Source organism: Vigna umbellata, chromosome 3 (genome assembly GCF_029865625.1).
Source record: "Vigna umbellata cultivar VRB3 chromosome 3, Vumbellata_1.0, whole genome shotgun sequence".
Taxonomy (NCBI): Eukaryota; Viridiplantae; Streptophyta; class Magnoliopsida; order Fabales; family Fabaceae; genus Vigna; species Vigna umbellata.
This window is the reverse complement of record NC_142167.1, coordinates 46,469,248-46,489,002: the sequence shown is the minus strand read 5'-3', so window position 1 is coordinate 46,489,002 and position 19,755 is coordinate 46,469,248. Positions and strand designations below refer to the sequence as shown.

General features: G+C 37.3%; 1 protein-coding gene across 1 annotated transcript in view; it reads right to left on the bottom strand.

Annotated features, from left to right (window-relative positions):
* Positions 1-19,755, bottom strand: part of LOC148202712 (uncharacterized) — a 51,465-nt gene that overhangs the window by 15,291 nt on the left and 16,419 nt on the right. The window contains exons 2-6 of the mRNA XM_088109678.1: positions 14,189-15,685; positions 13,241-13,789; positions 12,730-13,150; positions 12,466-12,489; positions 11,498-11,877 (exon numbers count right to left, since the gene is read on the bottom strand). Coding sequence (XP_087965804.1) covers positions 11,498-11,877; positions 12,466-12,489; positions 12,730-13,150; positions 13,241-13,789; positions 14,189-15,685 — 2,871 coding nt within the window. The remainder of the gene's footprint in view (positions 1-11,497; positions 11,878-12,465; positions 12,490-12,729; positions 13,151-13,240; positions 13,790-14,188; positions 15,686-19,755) is intronic.

Sequence of the window (19,755 nt, the reverse complement as noted above, 5' to 3'; positions counted from 1 at the left end):
GCTCACCTCTCCAAATGAATCCAGCTTCTTGATGTGCACCCCTAAAATTGAAATCCACACCTCCTCTCTCATCTTAGTTTAAAACATAATTGATGTGGTATTTCTTTTCACCTCCAAATGTCCCAAATATTATCCAACAATTTCCCTACAATTAATAATGCAAATAATTAGCTCAAATAATTCAAATTAATTAAAATAAGAATTTTTGGTCAAATTAAGCACAATTATCAAAAACAGGAAAATACCGGACAATTAAGCACAATTCCCCGATTAAATTCGGTACAATAAACTAAGTGAAGTGAATAAAATATTGACTCATCAAAATAGACCACACTTAGTCTTTTGCACTCCTGGGCAAAATCAAGACGCAGATCAAGGAATAGTTCAAAGGACTTTTAGGAAGGTGACACAAACTCAGCATACAGAAAACAAAGACTCAACAAGGACAGAAACAGAATTACACAGTCCTCAAGAAATCTGGACAGAGAAAAGAAGTAGACAATTCCAACACAGAATGAATCAGAGAAAGCAGATACTCATGAAATCATCCAAGCAATTCAAGACATGGCAAAATGATCAATCAGCTCAAGAGGTGAATCAAAAGTAACAAAACCTCACAGATGCACTATCAGTGTTTCTCTCAAGTGTTTAAGGTAAATCAATGTCACTCAATGCACTCAAGAAAGCAAACACAAATAGACTTGGCAAGCCTCTAATATCAACACTCAAAATACATGCATGTTCAAATCAAAAGGTCTTTCATGGATGTAATGGGGCCAAGGACAAGGGAGGATAAATATGGATGAGAAGTTACAAACCAAAAGAAATAGAGGAGCAATGGGGAACAAGTGTAAACATAGTCAACTCACACCCAAAACCTCTAATTCAATCCTCTTCTTGACTCCATTATTCACAAATTTTTTTTATTTTTCTCATTTTTCTCTACTTTTTTTTTTCATCCTATCTCTTTTCTTTTCTCTCTTTAGCACACAACTATAAGAGACAAGATATAAATCATATTTCTAAAAACAAAACAAGAAGAGGAACCAATTAGCCAATTTATCAGAATCCCCAAAGAGACCACACTTGTTCCCAAGACACTTCCAAAGCTCCAAAATTCCCTAAGGTTAAGGTAATCATGGTTTTTCACTTAGGGCTAGTGTATGAGCATTCAAAACAAAGAAATGGGGGAAAGTATAGGCTCAAAAAGGGTTTTCAAAGGATTAGAACAAGGTAAGCTTATTTGGCTAGAGAGGCTCAAGAACAAAACTGCCTTTATCACTTTCAAACATGCATATCAATCAAGAATTATCAACAAGAGTCAAGCCAAGGCATATGTGCAAGCAGTCAAGAGACATATCACACACAAGAAAGAACATAAAGTGGCTCAAATCTCACACAGGGTAATTTATGTCACAATCAAATCAACCTCTCAAACATCATAATCATCTTCCCAAGCAGAGAAAAGCAAGGATTTCAAACAAATCAGAGTATCAATGAAGTGAAAGACACATCTACAACCTAATCAAAGTCCAGAAATCGAGAGAAACATGTAAAACTGTACACAAGACACGACAAAAATAACCTAGAAAAGAAAAAATTTAACCAAGAAAACAAAAACTAACAAAGAAAAATAAAAATCTCCCCCAATAAATAGACCACACTTAAACTACACAGTGTCCTCAATGTGTCATAAGCATAAGATCAGAAATCATAACAGTCAACAGATCATGGACAAGTGCAATAAAAGTAGGGAACGGGGGAGATGAGAGAAAGAAAACTCCCCTGATCATGGTGGCAGTTGCCAATTTTGGACTTTCAGGGAGATGTCTTCCACCACAGGATCCAGCAAGGAAGTTTTGAGGAAGAATTGCTTCATCCTCCAGATTTGATCTAGCAGGGAGATATCATCCACATCTGGATCTAAGAAGCAAGGATTGTTGACGAGCGGGTTCAGCTGGTGCCTATTGCTGTTGAAACTAGTGTGTATGTAAGCACCTTTTCCTTCCACTGTGGGTGCATGTTGGTCAAATTCATGTGTACCTCCTGCAACATGGTTAGTGCAATGTGGCTCCAAAGAAATGACGTGCAGAGGTATAACACCCAATCCCAATTTATCAGACTGAACCTCAGATACATCCTCAGAACATGAATCAATTTCAAAATCACAAGCAATATCAACTACAGACTCAGATTCATGTTCAATGCATGGAGAATAAACATTCGGATGCGACAGCAAAAATTGGTTCTCATCATGCATAGAGGGAAAATTAAAAGCATTCTCATCAACAATATAATCATCAATAACACACCCATCAACATCATAATCATGAAAAGCATATTCATCAACAGCATAATCAAATTTAGGTATGTTTACCTCTTCTTCCTTGAAGATTGGTAGAGTGTGGGAAGATGAAGGTGATCTACCTGGCTCAGAATTACTGCTTATTTCTGCCTGCTCCTCAAAATAATCATCAGTCTCCTCAGGTGCAAGGGTAGGGACATAGGATGATGGGAAAGTCGATGGCATAGTAGTAAGCTCATGACTCTTCTCCCCATCTTCTATGTTGATGCCACTATCATCATCATCTGGAATCTGAACCGTCTGAAATGGTAACTCTGAATCTTGAGACGGTTCCTCAGTGAGTTGAGTGGCCATCTGCCCTATCTGATCAGTCATACTCTGAATGGCAGCTCCTATTTCTTGCTGGAACTGCATGTTCTCTTGCTGAAACTGAAGGTTCTGCATGGTCATCTGCTCCAACAACTCCTGCAATGTAGGCTCAGAAGTAGAAGGCTGAGGAGCTATTTGGGCAGGAGCATCATATTGCTAACTCTGATATTGCTGGACTGGTGGAGGCATGAAAGTACTCTGGAATGGTGGTTCTTGATATTGATGCTGTGGAGAATTATACCATCCCAAAGTAGGGTCATTCCATCCAAGACCGTTGCTGTAAGCATATTGCACAAGGGAAAATTTGCTCAGAAACTGATGCTCAAGATATCCCCAATCGGTAACGGATCTGAGAGGAAGAGAGTCTTTCCAATCCTTAGCTGCTCCTTGTAATGAATGCGGAAATGCGCTCAAGAAAATGTAATCAAGAGGGACATCTGGAGGCTTCATTGAAGAGCACATGATGTGGAGCTCCTCCAAATGTCTGTGTGGGCATTCTCCTGCAAAACCATGAAACTTAGGCAGCAAATGTATCAGTCCAGGGGTGAGATCGCAATGAAGATCTTCCTCCTTAAGTGAAACCGGCTCGCAAAGAGCACTCTCAGAAATTAGAGGATGAGTCATATTGTTCTCAACATAGAAATCAGCAGAATATGAATTACAATCAGAGTAACATGCAGAAGGAGAATCATAATCAGAGGCACTAGAAAAACAAGCAGTGTTCACGAAATCAAAATAGGTAGACATGGAAAAAGAAGAATACTAAAAATCACGAAACAAATAAAACACAACACATTTATACATGCAACACGCACACACAAAACAGAACATCACATCACATCACATCACATCACAACACAAGACAAAACACAACACACACAAACACAACAAAAACCTAAGACCGAACCATTGGTCCCCGGCAACGGCGCCATTTTGATGAGAGGGTCGCACCTCCCACAAAAGTTGTGCATAAAAGAATGCAGTATAGTACTAGGAAGTGACTCCTAGGTCGTCTCTCAAGGACCAAATTGTGGTTCGAGTCTTAAGTCAAACACGTAGGGGGGTTTTTGAAAGTGTTTTTGTGATTGTAAATAAACTAAATTAAAACTGGAAATTAAATTCAACCGAACATAATTGAAAACACTGAAATAAATGAACAAAGCATGATGACCAAACGATCCTACATTGTAACCGAACGATTTCTAAAACAAGTGAGGAAATTGGAAATGCAAAAAAAAATAAAGAAGCCGAACAAAACCGAATGGACAACATAGTGAATGGAAACAGTAAATTGTCCTAAAACAAAATGTGTGAACTAATTAGAATGTAGAAAATAAAAAAAACACATGATATGCCAATCAAACCTAACACTTAAACTAAAACATTAAATACCCAATGTGGCTTGGAATTAAAATTAAATGCTCAAAGTGAGTGCAAATTGTAATGCTAAAAATAAATAACAAAATAAGAGGATAACATGAAATCCAATACTTAAACTAATAAAGAAAGAAGGCATGTTGCAGCTGGATGTGACCGTGGCTTTCTCTCCATCCTATGATTCAGCCCTCCTACTTTGACCGTTCCACTTTCCTAAAAAAAAAAAATCTCCAAAAGCTTAGCTACTTTCCCTCTACTAGCCGTAACATCCCTGCACCAACCATGTCACCAATTGCTTTGCCTCCTTTTCATTCCCAAGGCATCAAAATAAAACACTTCATCGTCCCCTCAACCGCGTGAACATTCAAGCATGAAAGCAATAAAGGCTTCAATCAAAGGTGCATAAAAATCCAAAATGAAAGAGGCAAGAAATAAATGCAGCAAATAACAATTAACATAAGCTCTTGTGCACATTCTTTTTCATTCAATAGAAAACTAAAGATGAGTGCAACGCATGTTACTTAAATGAAATAAAATTCAGAATATGCTCTCCCATTCATCCCCTGTAAAGTACTCTCAAAGAAAGGAACAACGAAAAACAAAAGAAGACCAAGTCCGCACACCCTCAAAACAAGTGGTGGCCGGCTCTCTCCTTCATCTGTAACCCTCCATATGTGTTTTTCTTTCTCCAACTCTTCTTCCGTGGCGGCTGGACGTGTGAAGGCCGCGTGGACATGTGGATCTCTTTGCTGGATGCACCCCTTGCTACTGGACACACCCCCAATCTTGCTGGGTGTACCCCGCTGGACGTGTGCTGCATGCCATGTGCTCACCTCTCCAAATGAATCCAGCTTCTTGATGTGTGATAACAGTTGAAAAACTGTTATTTTTATGATTAAGATTGACACTGAAAGCAACCTTTACACTTAGAAACTAGCTTGAAATCATGCTTTTCTTTATATTTTTGGAAATAAGAGAGCTGGACAGGTTTATGCTTGATTTCAGTGTTTTTGTGCAGGTTTTAAGGTGAATTTGGTGAAAGAAGTGAAGAAGGAGAAAGATGAAATCAGAAAAGACAATAAAAAGTGAAAAAGGAGAAGCCGAAGTCATCGCTCAGCGGTAGTTTACCGCTGAGCGGCACTCAGGAGCTTGCGGGAGGTCCGCTGAGGGGCAAAATGGCCGCTGAGGGGAGAAAACAAGTCACGCACTCACCGCTGAGCGGTATTTTACCGCTGAGCGGCACTTTAATGGGCTTGGACTTGACTTGTTGTAATTTACGAATGATATATAAGCTTTAAGGTTTCCTAGGGTTAGGCATCTCTGGCTGGAACGAAGAAAACACTCTCTCTTCCACCCCTTTGAAGGAGGATCTTGGATGCTGAGGCTTCCTCTTCACCTTTTTAGGGTTTATTCTTTCATTCTTTCATTGTAATTCATCTAGGTTCACCATGAATATGGTGAACTAAACTCTGTATGTTTGTTGGGGAATCAATGTAATCTTGTGAAACTCTCATATATGGAATCTGTTTTTACATCTTTTAATTAAGACTTATGCTTTCTTTCATCATTAGTTAGGGTTTTTCCTCTTTGCTTAATGCTTGCATTGTTTAACTCATTCGATGCATGATTATTGGTTTTGTCGATACGGGCACGTACGGGGAAGTCTAGATCCGGGGAATTTCTCCCAATTTTATATTGGTTGTCGTTAAGCTCCTGCACTTATGAACTGATCATTAGGAATGCTAGGAATTGTATGAACTCGTGATTAGGGAGAAGCCTTCTAGAAAGGTACATTAGAGAGTGGCATTAACAATGATGATTTGATTGTTGAATTCCTAAAATATATGAGAGTGGATAAGATGAAATTGACCCCCAACAACATATCCATACATAAATTTCATTGAAAGTGTTTATCTTTTGCTTTTTGCCATTGATCAAAATTCATGCATACATATTTATTTTCTGTCTTGCATTTTAAACCCCAATTATTTCGTTTGTAAGTCTTAGTTAATTAAGAAACCACATAACTAAACTAGGCCGTGAGTCCTTTGGGAAGAACGATACTTGGTCTAACCAAGTTTATTACTTGAACGATTCGGTCATACTTGCCGATTGAAAACAAGTTTGTGACATCATAAATTGGTGTTCATAAATTTGTCCATCAATGTGCACCCCTAAAATTGAAATCCACACCTCCTCTCTCATCTTAGTTTAAAACATAATTGATGTGGTATTTCTTTTCACCTCCAAATGTCCCAAATATTATCCAACAATTTCCCTACAATTAATAATGCAAATAATTAGCTCAAATAATTCAAATTAATTAAAATAAGAATTTTTGGTCAAATTAAGCACAATTATCAAAAACAGGAAAATACCGGACAATTAAGCACAATTCCCCGATTAAATTCGGTACAATAAACTAAGTGAAGTGAATAAAATATTGACTCATCAGCCACACGTCCTCCTTTGTCTCGCGCACAACATCACCACCTCTTCATTTCACTGCCACGAGGAACATTTCATTTCTCACCTATTCTCTCTCGTAGAACCACGTCTCTCGTCCATTTCTCTCTGGAGAGCTCATCCTCGCGAGCCTTCTGCTTTCATCACAGTAAGCTTCGACACTCACATTTTCTTCTCAGATTTGCATTTTCTCTTTCCGCATCTCCTGACCACATCTAAACCTAGGGTTTCTTCATCATTTTGTCTTTTCCTGCCATTATCACCATTTGTTTTTTATTTTGGCCGATTAAAATCACTCTTGATCCATTCCAAACCTTTTTCACCGTTCAATCTTCATTTTGAACCGATTAATCGGTTCATATTGGGTTTCCTTCCATTTCTAGGGTTTCTATCGAGTTTAACCCTCTATTTCTTGTTCTTCTTCAAGTTTTTGTCATTTTTCCGCTACGTTCATCTCTGGAGGAAGTTTCGAAGGAGCTCGCGACACGCACATTCGTCATCTCCTTGGACGCTTGTCCATCAAACCCCAATACACAAACTGCCGAAAAAACTAACAAAGAAAAACTGCCAAAATTCCAAGCAGGCACCAATTTTATTATCAAACATAGCAAATGAAGACTACCCAAACATTACCAAATGAAAACAACCTAAACGTAAAATTTATATATGAGCCTGCAGCAATTATTATCAGCAAGAACACAATCAACCAACCTCAATGCAGTGGCAGAGGCAGCAGTGGCGGAGGTGATGGAAAAATTTATGAACACCAAAATATGATGTCACAAACTTGTTTTACAATCGGCAAGTATGGACTACTTCTTCTTCTTTGAAACCATGCATGGGCGTTTTTCGTAACAGGCTTTTATATCTGTCCCATGCATGCCCTAGTGATTCTTCCATGCCTTGCTTAAATGAAGAAATATCTTGCTTGCCTTTTGTCACCTTTGATTGTGGAAAGTACTTGTTTAAAAACTTTGTTACCACTGCTTCCCACTCTGTGAAACTTTCTTCTGGGAAGGAATTCAACCAAAGCTTAGCATTGCCTCCCAATGAGAAAGGAAACAAGCTAAGTTTGATAGCTTCGTTTGGCACCCCATTAATTTTGACTGTGTTGCAAATCTCATTGAATGTAGTAAGGTGCTCATATGGGCTTTCATGAGATAACCCATTGAATTGATTGCTCTTCACCAGTTGAATCAGTGCTGGTTTGACCTCCATATTAGCTGCATTGACTCTAGGTCTAGCTATACTGTTAAAGTGCTGAGGTCCAGCTATATTGGTGTAGTCAGCAAGAGTTCTTCTAACATTGTTGTTCTCCATATTTTCTGTGCTATGAACAGAACCTTGTGGTGATGGTTGCAACAGAGTTTCCGGAGGAGGGAAAAGTTCTCTAGATGTTCGGATTCTTCTCCTCCGTCTACTCTCATCTAAACCTTCCAGAAGAGGTTCTGTTGTTTTCTTGCTCCTTGTTCTAATTGCCTCTTGCATGCACAAGGAAACAAAACCCTAGAAAAGATTTGTTAGCACAAAAAGATATAGGAAAAGATATAGATTCAAAAGATAAAAGATTCAGAGGATAAGATAAAATAAAATAAAATAAAATCTAATCTAATCAAATAAAATAAAATAAAATAAAATCTAATCTAATAAAAACCGAAAAAATAAAAACAGAAAATAAAAACAGAAATTCAAAATTAAAGTCAAAGATAATCAATAATCACACAAATTAACCAGTTAAACCACGAGTCCCCGGCAACGGCGCCAAAAACTTGATGGACAAATTTATGAACACCAAAATATGATGTCACAAACTTGTTTTACAATCGGCAAGTATGACCGAATCGTTTCAAGTAATAAACTTGGTAAGACCAAGTATCGTTCTCCCAAAGGACTCACGGCCTAGTTTAGTTATGTGATTTGTTGATTAGCTAGGACTTAAGAACGAAATAATTGGATTTTAATATGCAAAAGACGAAATTAAACATGTATGCATGAGGTTGATCAATGGCAAAAGCAAAAGACACGCACTTTCAATGAAAGATATATATGAATATGTTGTTGGGGTTCAATTTCATCTTATCCACTCTCATATATTTTAGGAATTCAACATTCAAATCATCATTGTTAATGCCACTCTCTAAAGTACCTTTCAAGAAGGCTTCTTCCTAATTATGAGTTCATACAATTCCTAGCATTCCTAATAATTAGTTCATCAAGTGCAGGAGCTTAAGGCAACCAATATACTTATTGGGAGAAATTCCCCGGATCTAGACTTCTCCGTACGTTCCCGTATCGACAAAATCAATAATCATGCATTGAATGAGTTAAAAAGGCAAGCATTAAGCAAAGAGGAAAAACCCTAACTAATGATGAAAGAAAGCATAAATCTTAGATTAAGATGCAAGCACAAATTCCATATATGAGAGCTTCAAAAGATTACATTGATTCCCCAACAAACATACAAGGTTTAGTTCACCATATTCATGGTCAACCTAGATGAACAATAATGAAAGAATGAAAGATAAAACCCTAGAAAGGTGAAGAGGTAGCCTGAGCATCCAAGATCCTCCTTCAAAGGGGTGGAAGAGAGAGTGTTTGCTTCGTCTTTGCCAAAGATACAAACCCTAGGACGTCCTAAAGCTTATATACTATTCTAAAATTACAAAAAATCTAGGTCCAAGCCCATAAGTGTGCCACTCAGCGGTAAAGTGCCGCTCAGCGGTAAGTGCGTGAGTAGTTTCTTCCCCTCAGCGGCCATTTTGCCCCTCAGCGGTCCTCCCGTGAGCTCCTGAGTGCCGCTCAGCGGTAAACTGCCGCTGAGCGGTACTTGCGACTTCTCCTTTTGCACTTTTTGATGTCTTTTCTGATTCCATCTCTCTCCTTCTTCACTTCTTTCACTAAATTCACCTTAAAACCTGCACAAAAACACTGAAATCAAGCATAAACCTGTCCAGCTCTCTTATTTATGAAAATATGAAGAAAAGCTTGATTTCAAGATAGTTTCTAAGTATAAAGGTTGCTTTTAGTATCAATTTTAAGCATGAAAATAACAGTTTTTTATCTGTTATCACAACCCCAAACTTAGAACTTTCCTTGTCCTCAAGCAAACAAGATGTAGCTCAATCTTCAACCAATTCATATGATGGTTCACTCATTCAAAAATTCTCTTTTTCAAGATAAGTAAAAACTTCACTCAAACTTATGACCAAGAGTTCAATCAAGATGTGCACATGCTTTGGTGTTCACAAAGTCATTTAAATTCCAACAAATGCTATTTTTCATGAATGATTAATCAATTAAGCATGGATGTTCATGTGCTTATGGAATATTTCCTCACTAGGTAAATTGTTTCACTCAACACACAAGTGTATAAGAGGTAAAGTGTTTCACTCATTCACTCCACTATCACAATGTTACATGAATCAACTTTGCCTTTCATTTTACCACAATCAAAAACATTCACAAGCATGCATCATCACAAGGACTTTTCAATGGCTTATAATGTGGCTGGGCTAACAAGAAAATTGGTTTTTCTGGATCACAAAATCCTTGAGTTAAGAGAATCATAATCAACACAATCATTCTTATTTTTCCCAACTTGCCTTTTGCATTTGCATTGAGCTTTGCTTCTTTTTTTTCTTTTCTTTTCTTTTTCTTTGCATATTCTTACTTTTTAGCTATTAGCTCAATGCTTTTCCTTTCTCATGTTTTCCCAATAACCCCAAACTTGAACATTTAACAATACCACACAAGATCTTCTACTTAACTCAAGGTAAAGATTTTCAATCAAGGGTTTTCAGTGTATGTTCAAGGCTAAGGGTTCAAAGGATAGAACACAAAGTGTTCTCTTTTAGTGGGCTAACTTTATGAATTTGGCCAACAAAAAAAAAGTTCCAACAAACGGCCTTGATCATATGATGCAAAACAAGCAATTGATTCAATCATAGAAAACCTGGGCAAAGTCATTCATGCTTTCAAAGTAATAACATTTAACAATAACAACTCTGGAGCTCAAAACCTCACATATAAGCTCATTCACATTTGACATACACATCCTGCTTAATTTCACAATCACAATCATAATATCATGCATTTGTTCACAAAGCTTGTGAATCACCTGTATAAGCATTTTAATGTGCACATCTGATGGAATCTTATCCATGCTTGAATGATCTGGCCTCGCAGAGAAAGCTTTAAAACCAGAGAACAATATTGGTGCAGTGGATGAAAATCAGCAGTGTGGATGCAGCGGAAATTGAGTGAAATTGATTGATGGTTGGTGTATTTGAGTGGAATGAGTATGTGTGGGAACCTCACAGCTCAGAAGGCCTTCCTACAATGGAAGGAAGCTAGAGGAAAGGGAAGAGAAAGTAGAGAGAATTAGTGACTCAAGAGCAAAAGGCTGGCAGTGAATTTCAGCAGCAATTTACTAAGCTCAAAAGTAACCCAATACAAAGAAAAGGCCCTCTTATTTATAGGTGAAGAGGAGCCTAAATTCTGTTTGTAATTCCCTCCTAAAATTCAAATTATTCAGATTTTGATCAAGCAAAAACCATGCTTCATTCCAGCTCATCCAGCAAGGTGTGTGCTTCCTTCCAAATCAGCCAACATTCACGTGGAAAATGCTGGTGCATGCCGTAAGCACCTCCTTTGCTTTTTGGCTCCTTTGCTTGGTTCTTTCTTGGATGGCTCAATCATATTCTCCAAGATTTATTAATTCCTACAAAACAAAATATAAGTGCTTTAGTTAAGAGAAGAAGGATTTTTATAAGTAACCTTCCATAGAAGTAAAATGTTAGATGATCCTTCTTCTTCTTGAATCTTCCTAGCCATGGCTCTAGTAAGAGGTCCAATGTGATTTCGTGATGGTTTTCCATCAGACCCTCCCTCTTGAAAAAGATCTGTCCTCAGATCTGCTTCATCCTGTTGATCATCTCCTGTGAAAGGAATTAAATCGCAGATGTTAAAAGTAGGACTGACGCCATAACTTTCAGGAAGGTCTAATATGTATGCATTATCATTTATCCTTTTGACCACTTTGAATGGACCATCTCCTCTTGGACTAAGTTTGGATTTCCTTTGAGAGGGAAATCTTTCCTTTCTCAAATGAAGCCAAACTAGGTCTCCTTTTTCAAAAACTATTTTCTTTCTCCCTTTGTTGTTGTATTCTGCATATTTTTGAGTTTGTTTTTCAATTTGGATTTTAACTTTCTCATGTAACTTCTTGATAAACTCCGCTTTAGAAGCACCTTCTTTATGAAGAAAAGAAGATGATTCTGGAAGAGGTAGTAAATCAAGAGGTGTAATAGGGTTAAAACCATAAACAACCTCAAAAGGAGAAAGATTAGTAGTCTTGTGGACTACCCTATTATAAGCAAATTCAATATGAGGTAGATGTTCATCCCAAGATTTGTTATTTCCTCTTAAAATTACCCTTAATAATGTAGATAAAGATCTATTTACTACTTCAGTTTGCCCATCAGTTTGTGGGTGACATGTAGTAGAAAATAGAAGTTTAGTTCCAAGCTTTTCCCATAAAGTTTTCCAAAAATGGCTTAGAAACTTCACATCTCTATCAGACACTATAGTTTTGGGTAAGCCATGCAATCTCACTATTTCTTTAAAGAAGAGTCTAGAGATATAGCTAGCATCATCTACTTTGTGGCAGGGTATAAAATGAGCCATTTTACTAAAATGATCTACTACCACAAATATAGAATCATACCCCCTTTGAGTTCTTGGCAATCCTAGGACAAAGTCCATGCTTATGTCCTCCCAAGGGGTATTAGCTATAGGAAGAGGTGTATAGAGTCCATGAGGCATAATTTTGGACTTAGCTTGTAAACAAGCTATACATTTAGAACAATGCCTTTGAACATCTATTCTCATGTGTGGCCAATAAAATTTACTTTTCAAAATGTTTAGAGTTTTATCAACTCCATGATGGCCCATGAGTCCTCCTCCATGACTCTCTTTGATAAGAAGTTTTCTAATGGATCCTTGGGGTATACAAAGTTTTCCTTTATTAAAAAGATACCCCTCAGAAAGATAGAATCCATCAAAAGGCTTCTTAAGACATGATGAATAAGTGGATGCAAATGTTTCATCATTTTCATATAACTCTTTTATGTCATCAAATCCTAATATTTGGGATCCTAGGGTTACTAATAATGCATGTCTTCTAGATAAAGCATCCGCAACAACATTAGTACTCCCCTTTTTGTGTTTGATGACATAGGGAAATTGCTCAAGATATTCCACCCACTTTGCATGTCTTTTGTTTAGCTTTGCTTGCCCTTTAATGTACTTGAGAGATTCATGGTCAGTGTGTATGATGAATTCTCTAGTTACCAAGTAATGCTCCCAAGTTTTCAAAGCTCTAATGAGGGCATACAACTCTTTGTCATAGGTAGGATAGTTTAAGGTAGGCCCCCTAAGTTTTTCACTAAAGTAAGCTACGGGATGTCCTCCTTGTATTAAAACAGCTCCTATTCCTACCCCAGATGCATCACATTCTAGTTCAAAGGCTTTGGAAAAATCAGGCAAAACTAGAATAGGTGCATGTGTTAACTTGTGTTTCAAAGTCTCAAAAGACAACTCCTGCTTATCACCCCAAATAAAAGGCATATCTTTCTTGACTAACTCATTTAAAGGAGCAGCTATGGTGGAGAAATCTTTCACAAATCTCCTATAAAAACTTGCTAGCCCATGAAAACTTCTCACCTCTCCTACATTTTTAGGGGTTGGCCATTCTTGTATAGCCTTGATCTTCTCTGGATCAACATGTACACCTTCTTTTCCCACTTTGAATCCAAGGAAAATCACACTTTCTTGACAAAAAGTACATTTGTCAAAGTTGGCAAAGAGATGATGTTCTCTAAGAAGAAGCAAGACTTTTCTAACATGGTTAAGGTGTTCTTGAAGGCCTTGACTATAGATTAAGATATCATCAAAGTAGACCACTACAAATCTGCCTATGCATTCCCTAAGCACATGATTCATTAATCTCATGAATGTACTTGGAGCATTGGTCAAGCCAAAGGGCATGACTAACCATTCATACAAACCAAACTTGGTCTTGAAAGCAGTTTTCCATTCATCTCCTTCATGAATTCTTATTTGATGGTATCCACTTTTAAGATCAATTTTGGTGAAGAGATTTGCTCCATGTAATTCATCCAACATGTCATCTAGCCTAGGAATGGGATGCCTATACTTGATAGTTATGTTGTTGATGGCCCTACAATCTGTACACATTCTCCAAGACCCATCCTTTTTAGGGACCAACAACACAGGCACAGCACAGGGACTTAAACTCTTTTGGATCCACCCTTTGTTCAACAATTCATTAACTTGTTTCTCTATTTCTTTTGTTTCCATAGGGTTGGTTCTATAGGCTGGCCTATTGGGTAGGCTTGCCCCAGGCATCAAATCTATTTGATGTTCTATTCCCCTCAAAGGTGGTAATCCACTTGGTACCTCTTTGGGAAATATATCATCAAATTCCTTTAAAAGTTTTTGCAACCCTTTTGGTAGAGAACCAAGTTCATGAGTGATTGAAACAAATGCCTCTTTGCAATAAAGAAGGAAATGAGGTTGTCCAAGAAAAAGATTTTTGGAAATATTCAAGGTTTGAGGTTGGACAACTTCATGGGTTGAGGCATGGGTTACCAAATTCTTTCTTTCTTTCTTAGTTTCTTTTTTCTTTTCTCCATCCAACTTCTTCTTAAGGATTATTTGGTCCTCTCTTACTTGTGAAGGTGTAAGAGGACACAAAATAATTTTCTTTCCTTTGTGTTGAATGGTGATTTTGTTGGTGACTCCATCATGTAAAGCTTGTTTATCATATTGCCAAGGTCTTCCAAGTAATATGTGCCCAGCTTCCATTGGTACTATATCACAAACAATTTGATCTTCATATTTGCCAATGGAAATAGGTACACTTACTTGTTCTTTAACTACTATTCCATCATCCTCTTTGATCCATTGAAGTTTGTAAGGTTTAGGATGAGGAGTAGTGGTTAAGCCAAGCTTTTCTACCATTCTAGAACTACAACAGTTACAACAAGAGCCACTATCCACTATCATTGAACATGTCTTTTCTAAAACTTTGCATCTTGTGTGGAATAGGTTCTCTCTTTGTGACTGTTCTAATTCTACATGTTTACTTTCCAGGAGTCTCCTTACCATAAGTAAGTCACCATCACAAGGTAAAGCTTCTTCTTCTTCAGAAGTGGATGTTTCAGACTCACTATATGAAGAACCCTCACTTTCGCTCTCATGTTCAAGGATGTAAGTTGACCTTCTATTGCGGCACTCAGATGCATAGTGCCCTTTTTCCCCACATCTAAAGCACTTAGTCTCCTTACTCTTATGATCTCTTGAAGGTTCTTTGACTTTTTCTTTTCCTCTCTCTCTCTCTCTGTCTTCATATCTTGGCTTGGTTTGACTACCCTCCCTCTTATACTCTTTCTTATGGTAAGAACTATGAGGGTAATCTTTCTTGGTGGAACTTTTCCTCTTTAGTTGTTGCTCAACCCTCACACAAAGTTGGACTAACTCATTGAGATCATTGTAGGGTATAAGCTCAACCCTATCTCTTATGTCATAGTTGAGTCCACTTTGAAACCTAGCTATTGTTATCCTAGGTTCTTCTCTTATCCCAGCTCTCAACATGAGTAACTCCATTTTTTGTCTATATTCCTCAACACTCATGTTCCTTTGTTGGAGTTTATGGAGTTTATCCATTATCTCCCTATCATAGTAGGCTGGTACATGCCTTCTCCTCAAGGCAGCTCTCATTTCATTCCAATACCTAATGGGAGGTAAGTGTCTTAGCCTATGGTCCTTGACTAAGGCTGTCCACCAAATTAAGGCATAACCTTGAAAGCTTAGAGAAGCCATGGTGACTCTCCTTTCATCATCTATTTGGTGGCACTCAAACAATTGCTCAACTTTCATTTCCCACTCTAGGTATTCTTCTACATCATCTTTTCCATGGAAGGAAGGAAGATCAATCTTAGGCTCTCTTGGGTAATGCTCTCTAACTCTATGTTGTCTTCTAGGAGGCATTTGGTAGTGGTCATCATTGTGATGACTACTATTTTGCTCAATTTCACTTGGAGAAGATGATGATTCTTCTCTTCTCCTATGGGAAGACCTCTCTTTCTTTTTATCTTGATTAATCAAAAGTTGACTAATCATATCTTTGAGCTCACTAATCTCTTTATCCCTTTTTTCAAATCTTTGCTCAAATTCTTCCCTTAAAGACATTTCACTATTGGGTTTCAAACTTCCTTGCACACTTGATTGACTCATTCTTGTCAAAGAAACAAAGGTTTTCACAAAGTTTTCAAAATATTTGACAAGTAATGAGTGAAAAGATTTTCCCAAGCTTTCTTTGTTTTTGGTGAAAAATTTCTAAAGAGATTCTAGAGACAAAAGATGTTTCTAAGTAGCTCCCAGGAAGAAGAGGTGAGTCACAAATGGACAAGCTTAGAAACCAAGTTCTTCCTTAGCCAGAGTTTCCTTAGAGTTATCTTTTACCTTAGTTTCTAAGTAGAAATTCTTCAAATTCTTTTCAAATGTTATGAAATGAACCTAAAACCAAAGAAAGGTTAACTAAATGCTATGCAATCCTATATACCACGGAGACTTAAAAACAAACAAAAAGATTAAGCAAGAAATTAAAGAAAGCAATAAAGATGCAAGAATGTAAATGTTAGACGGCCCTAAGTGAAAGTGCAAGTGACACTTGGAGCCCCTTGACACACTTCCACACTAAGAAACGAAATTGGACTATTACAATGTTCAATTGTGAACTTGGAATTGCTTCAAGAGCATTTTTCCAATTCACTTGGTTCAAAAACAGCAAAGAAAAAAAATACAATTTCAAACAGCAAATTCCGTGATATTTGGTGTAAATAAACTTGAAATGAGGCCTAGAAATAATGTGAGCTTTGTCTTCTTGCTGCTGCACAAAACTAACGGAATTGGAGATACAAGTTGCTGCTGTAACAGAGTTTGCAGCTTGCTGGACAGTGATGTTTAGCTGCTGTTGAGTCTTCCTTCTTGCTCCACTTTCAATGCTCAAACCACTTCCTAGGAGGCTACCAAAGTAGGAGAAGGATTCTGGTACTGGATGCCCCAAACAGCTTGCACATACACTCCAAAACTCAGCAAAATAACACCAAACAGATTAAAAATCTGCACCAAATTTCTGCACACTGCACCAGTATAGGTTGCTGTATTGACACTTTAGATGCCAAAAATAGACACAAACAACTGGAACAGCACACACATGAAAGTAGGTACACAAGAGGAACTTATCAAAGGCACTAGAATGGATGAAGAAAACAAGAAAAACACAAGCACAGTTCAGAAGTTATTCCAAATGCAAACTGTTTGATAATTTTCAGAAGTGTTTGATAAAATGCCCCAATGAATTTCAGATTTTGTGTTTTTGATTTTCAGGGCTTGTAATCTGGATTGGTTGGTTCTAACAGCTTTTTAACACTTGATACTTCTTCTTTTGATCATATGTTTTCATTTTTAAACATTGAACCAGCTTTTTCACAATCCAGCAATGAATTTTACACTAAAATTACCAAAACAGTGGCTAGAAAACAGAAACTGCACTAGAAAAATGAACTAAAATGGTGGTTTTGGAACCCAAAATGAGTAGCAGTGTTTCAGCAGCTTGGATGAATGTTCAAACAACTTTTATTCATGATATTAAACATGTTTAAACTCTTAAACAGCTGAAATAATGCTTACTACTCAAATTCACTGGTCCACTTCCAATTTTAACTCAAAATTGATGGTTTAAGTATCCAATCTGCATATAACTTCAATTTTGACCAAATGAACAGTATTAGCAACTTTTAATCATCCATTTAGATTTGTTCAAACTGTCCAAACACACAGAAATAGTAGGATTCGAAAATCACCCTTGCTATGGCCAAATTATGCAGCAAAAACCATCAATGAACCAACCAAATTTAGCTTTTCATAGAATCAAAAACTGGACAGCAAAGGCAATGACTCTAAGAAGTGTATAAACACAGATCTAAGCTAGATTTAATATGCTTAGCATGACCAAACTCAGATTAGACCAAATCAAGTATATTAGCACGGTGAAAAGCTAGAAGTTCAATCTGAAATGGTGAATGATTAAGGATTTTGAGCAACCACACTATGCATATTGCATTTTAGTGCTTGTTTTGGTTTGCTATACCTTAAGACACATTCAACAACATTACACAATGTTGTACCAAGCTCCAGAATCAAAAGAAAACCACTGAAACAGTTTTAGAATTTTAGCACCAGATTTAAATTCTGTATCAGAATTCACAATGGAAAACAAAACAGAATTGCATTTTGATGCTTCAGCTTGTATAACCCAGGCTAGATCAAGTCCTCATTGCCTTATTTGGTATATATACAGCTTGTTTAGCACTTGCAAATCAATTAAAACGAAATAATTCAGTAGAAAAAGAAAATTGAACAGGGACAAACAAAAATACTGCAACAGTAAATTGCACAAGACTTAAAACAAGACAGAATTGAAATGTAAAGCTGGAAATGACCCAAACAAGAAGGTTTCACCGATTAAAATGAAAGGACAATATAAGCACACAAAGGAAACTAAAATTGAATGACTGGAAAAGCAATACAGAATTGAAAACAACAGCAAAACAGACACAGAGACAGTACAAACTGGACTGAAATTAAACAGCAGAATGGAAAGGCACTTAGCTATGGTTTGCGTGGACAACCAGAGCTCTAGATACCACTTGATGGAATCTTATCCATGCTTGAATGATCTGGCCTCGCAGAGAAAGCTTTAAAACCAGAGAACAATATTGGTGCAGTGGATGAAAATCAGCAGTGTGGATGCAGCGGAAATTGAGTGAAATTGATTGATGGTTGGTGTATTTGAGTGGAATGAGTATGTGTGGGAACCTCACAGCTCAGAAGGCCTTCCTACAATGGAAGGAAGCTAGAGGAAAGGGAAGAGAAAGTAGAGAGAATTAGTGACTCAAGAGCAAAAGGCTGGCAGTGAATTTCAGCAGCAATTTACTAAGCTCAAAAGTAACCCAATACAAAGAAAAGGCCCTCTTATTTATAGGTGAAGAGGAGCCTAAATTCTGTTTGTAATTCCCTCCTAAAATTCAAATTATTCAGATTTTGATCAAGCAAAAACCATGCTTCATTCCAGCTCATCCAGCAAGGTGTGTGCTTCCTTCCAAATCAGCCAACATTCACGTGGAAAATGCTGGTGCATGCCGTAAGCACCTCCTTTGCTTTTTGGCTCCTTTGCTTGGTTCTTTCTTGGATGGCTCAATCATATTCTCCAAGATTTATTAATTCCTACAAAACAAAATATAAGTGCTTTAGTTAAGAGAAGAAGGATTTTTATAAGTAACCTTCCATAGAAGTAAAATGTTAGATGATCCTTCTTCTTCTTGAATCTTCCTAGCCATGGCTCTAGTAAGAGGTCCAATGTGATTTCGTGATGGTTTTCCATCAACATCATCTCAACATCAATCAATCAATAAGCATCATCAAGCATTACTTATCAAACAACCACAGTTAATAGCAAACCATCACACAAACCAGGTTTCCAATAAAGTACATCAAACTCTAATCTAAAAACATAAAATACTTACAGAATACTGGGTTGCCTCCCAGTAAGCGCTTGTTTAACGTCACGAGCCTGACCCAAACTTTCAAGGATCAACCAACAACATCATTGTGGAAAATTGTTGCACCTCTCCCCCTATATAGGGTTTGAGACGTTGACCATTCACCACCCAACTTCTCTGTGGATCATCAGCAGCTGGATTAAATATTTCAATTGCTCCATGCGGATGCACTTCTTTTATCACAAATGGTCCTGACCATTTTGACTTCAGCTTCCCAGGAAATATCTTCAATCTTGAATTGAACAATAGTACCTGTTGTCCTGGATTGAAAACTCTATTCACCAACTTCCTGTCATGATAAAATTTAATCTTGTCTTTGTAAGCCTTGGATGAATCATATGCATGTAATCGCGTTTCTTCAAGCTCCAAAATCTGCCTTCTGCGTGTGCATTGAGTTTCATAAGGATCAAAATTCAAGAATTTCAAAGCCCATAATGCTCTATGCTCCAATTCTACTGACAAATGACATGCTTTTCCATAGACTAATTGAAACGGTGATAATCCCATAGACGTCTTCATTGTTGTCCTATA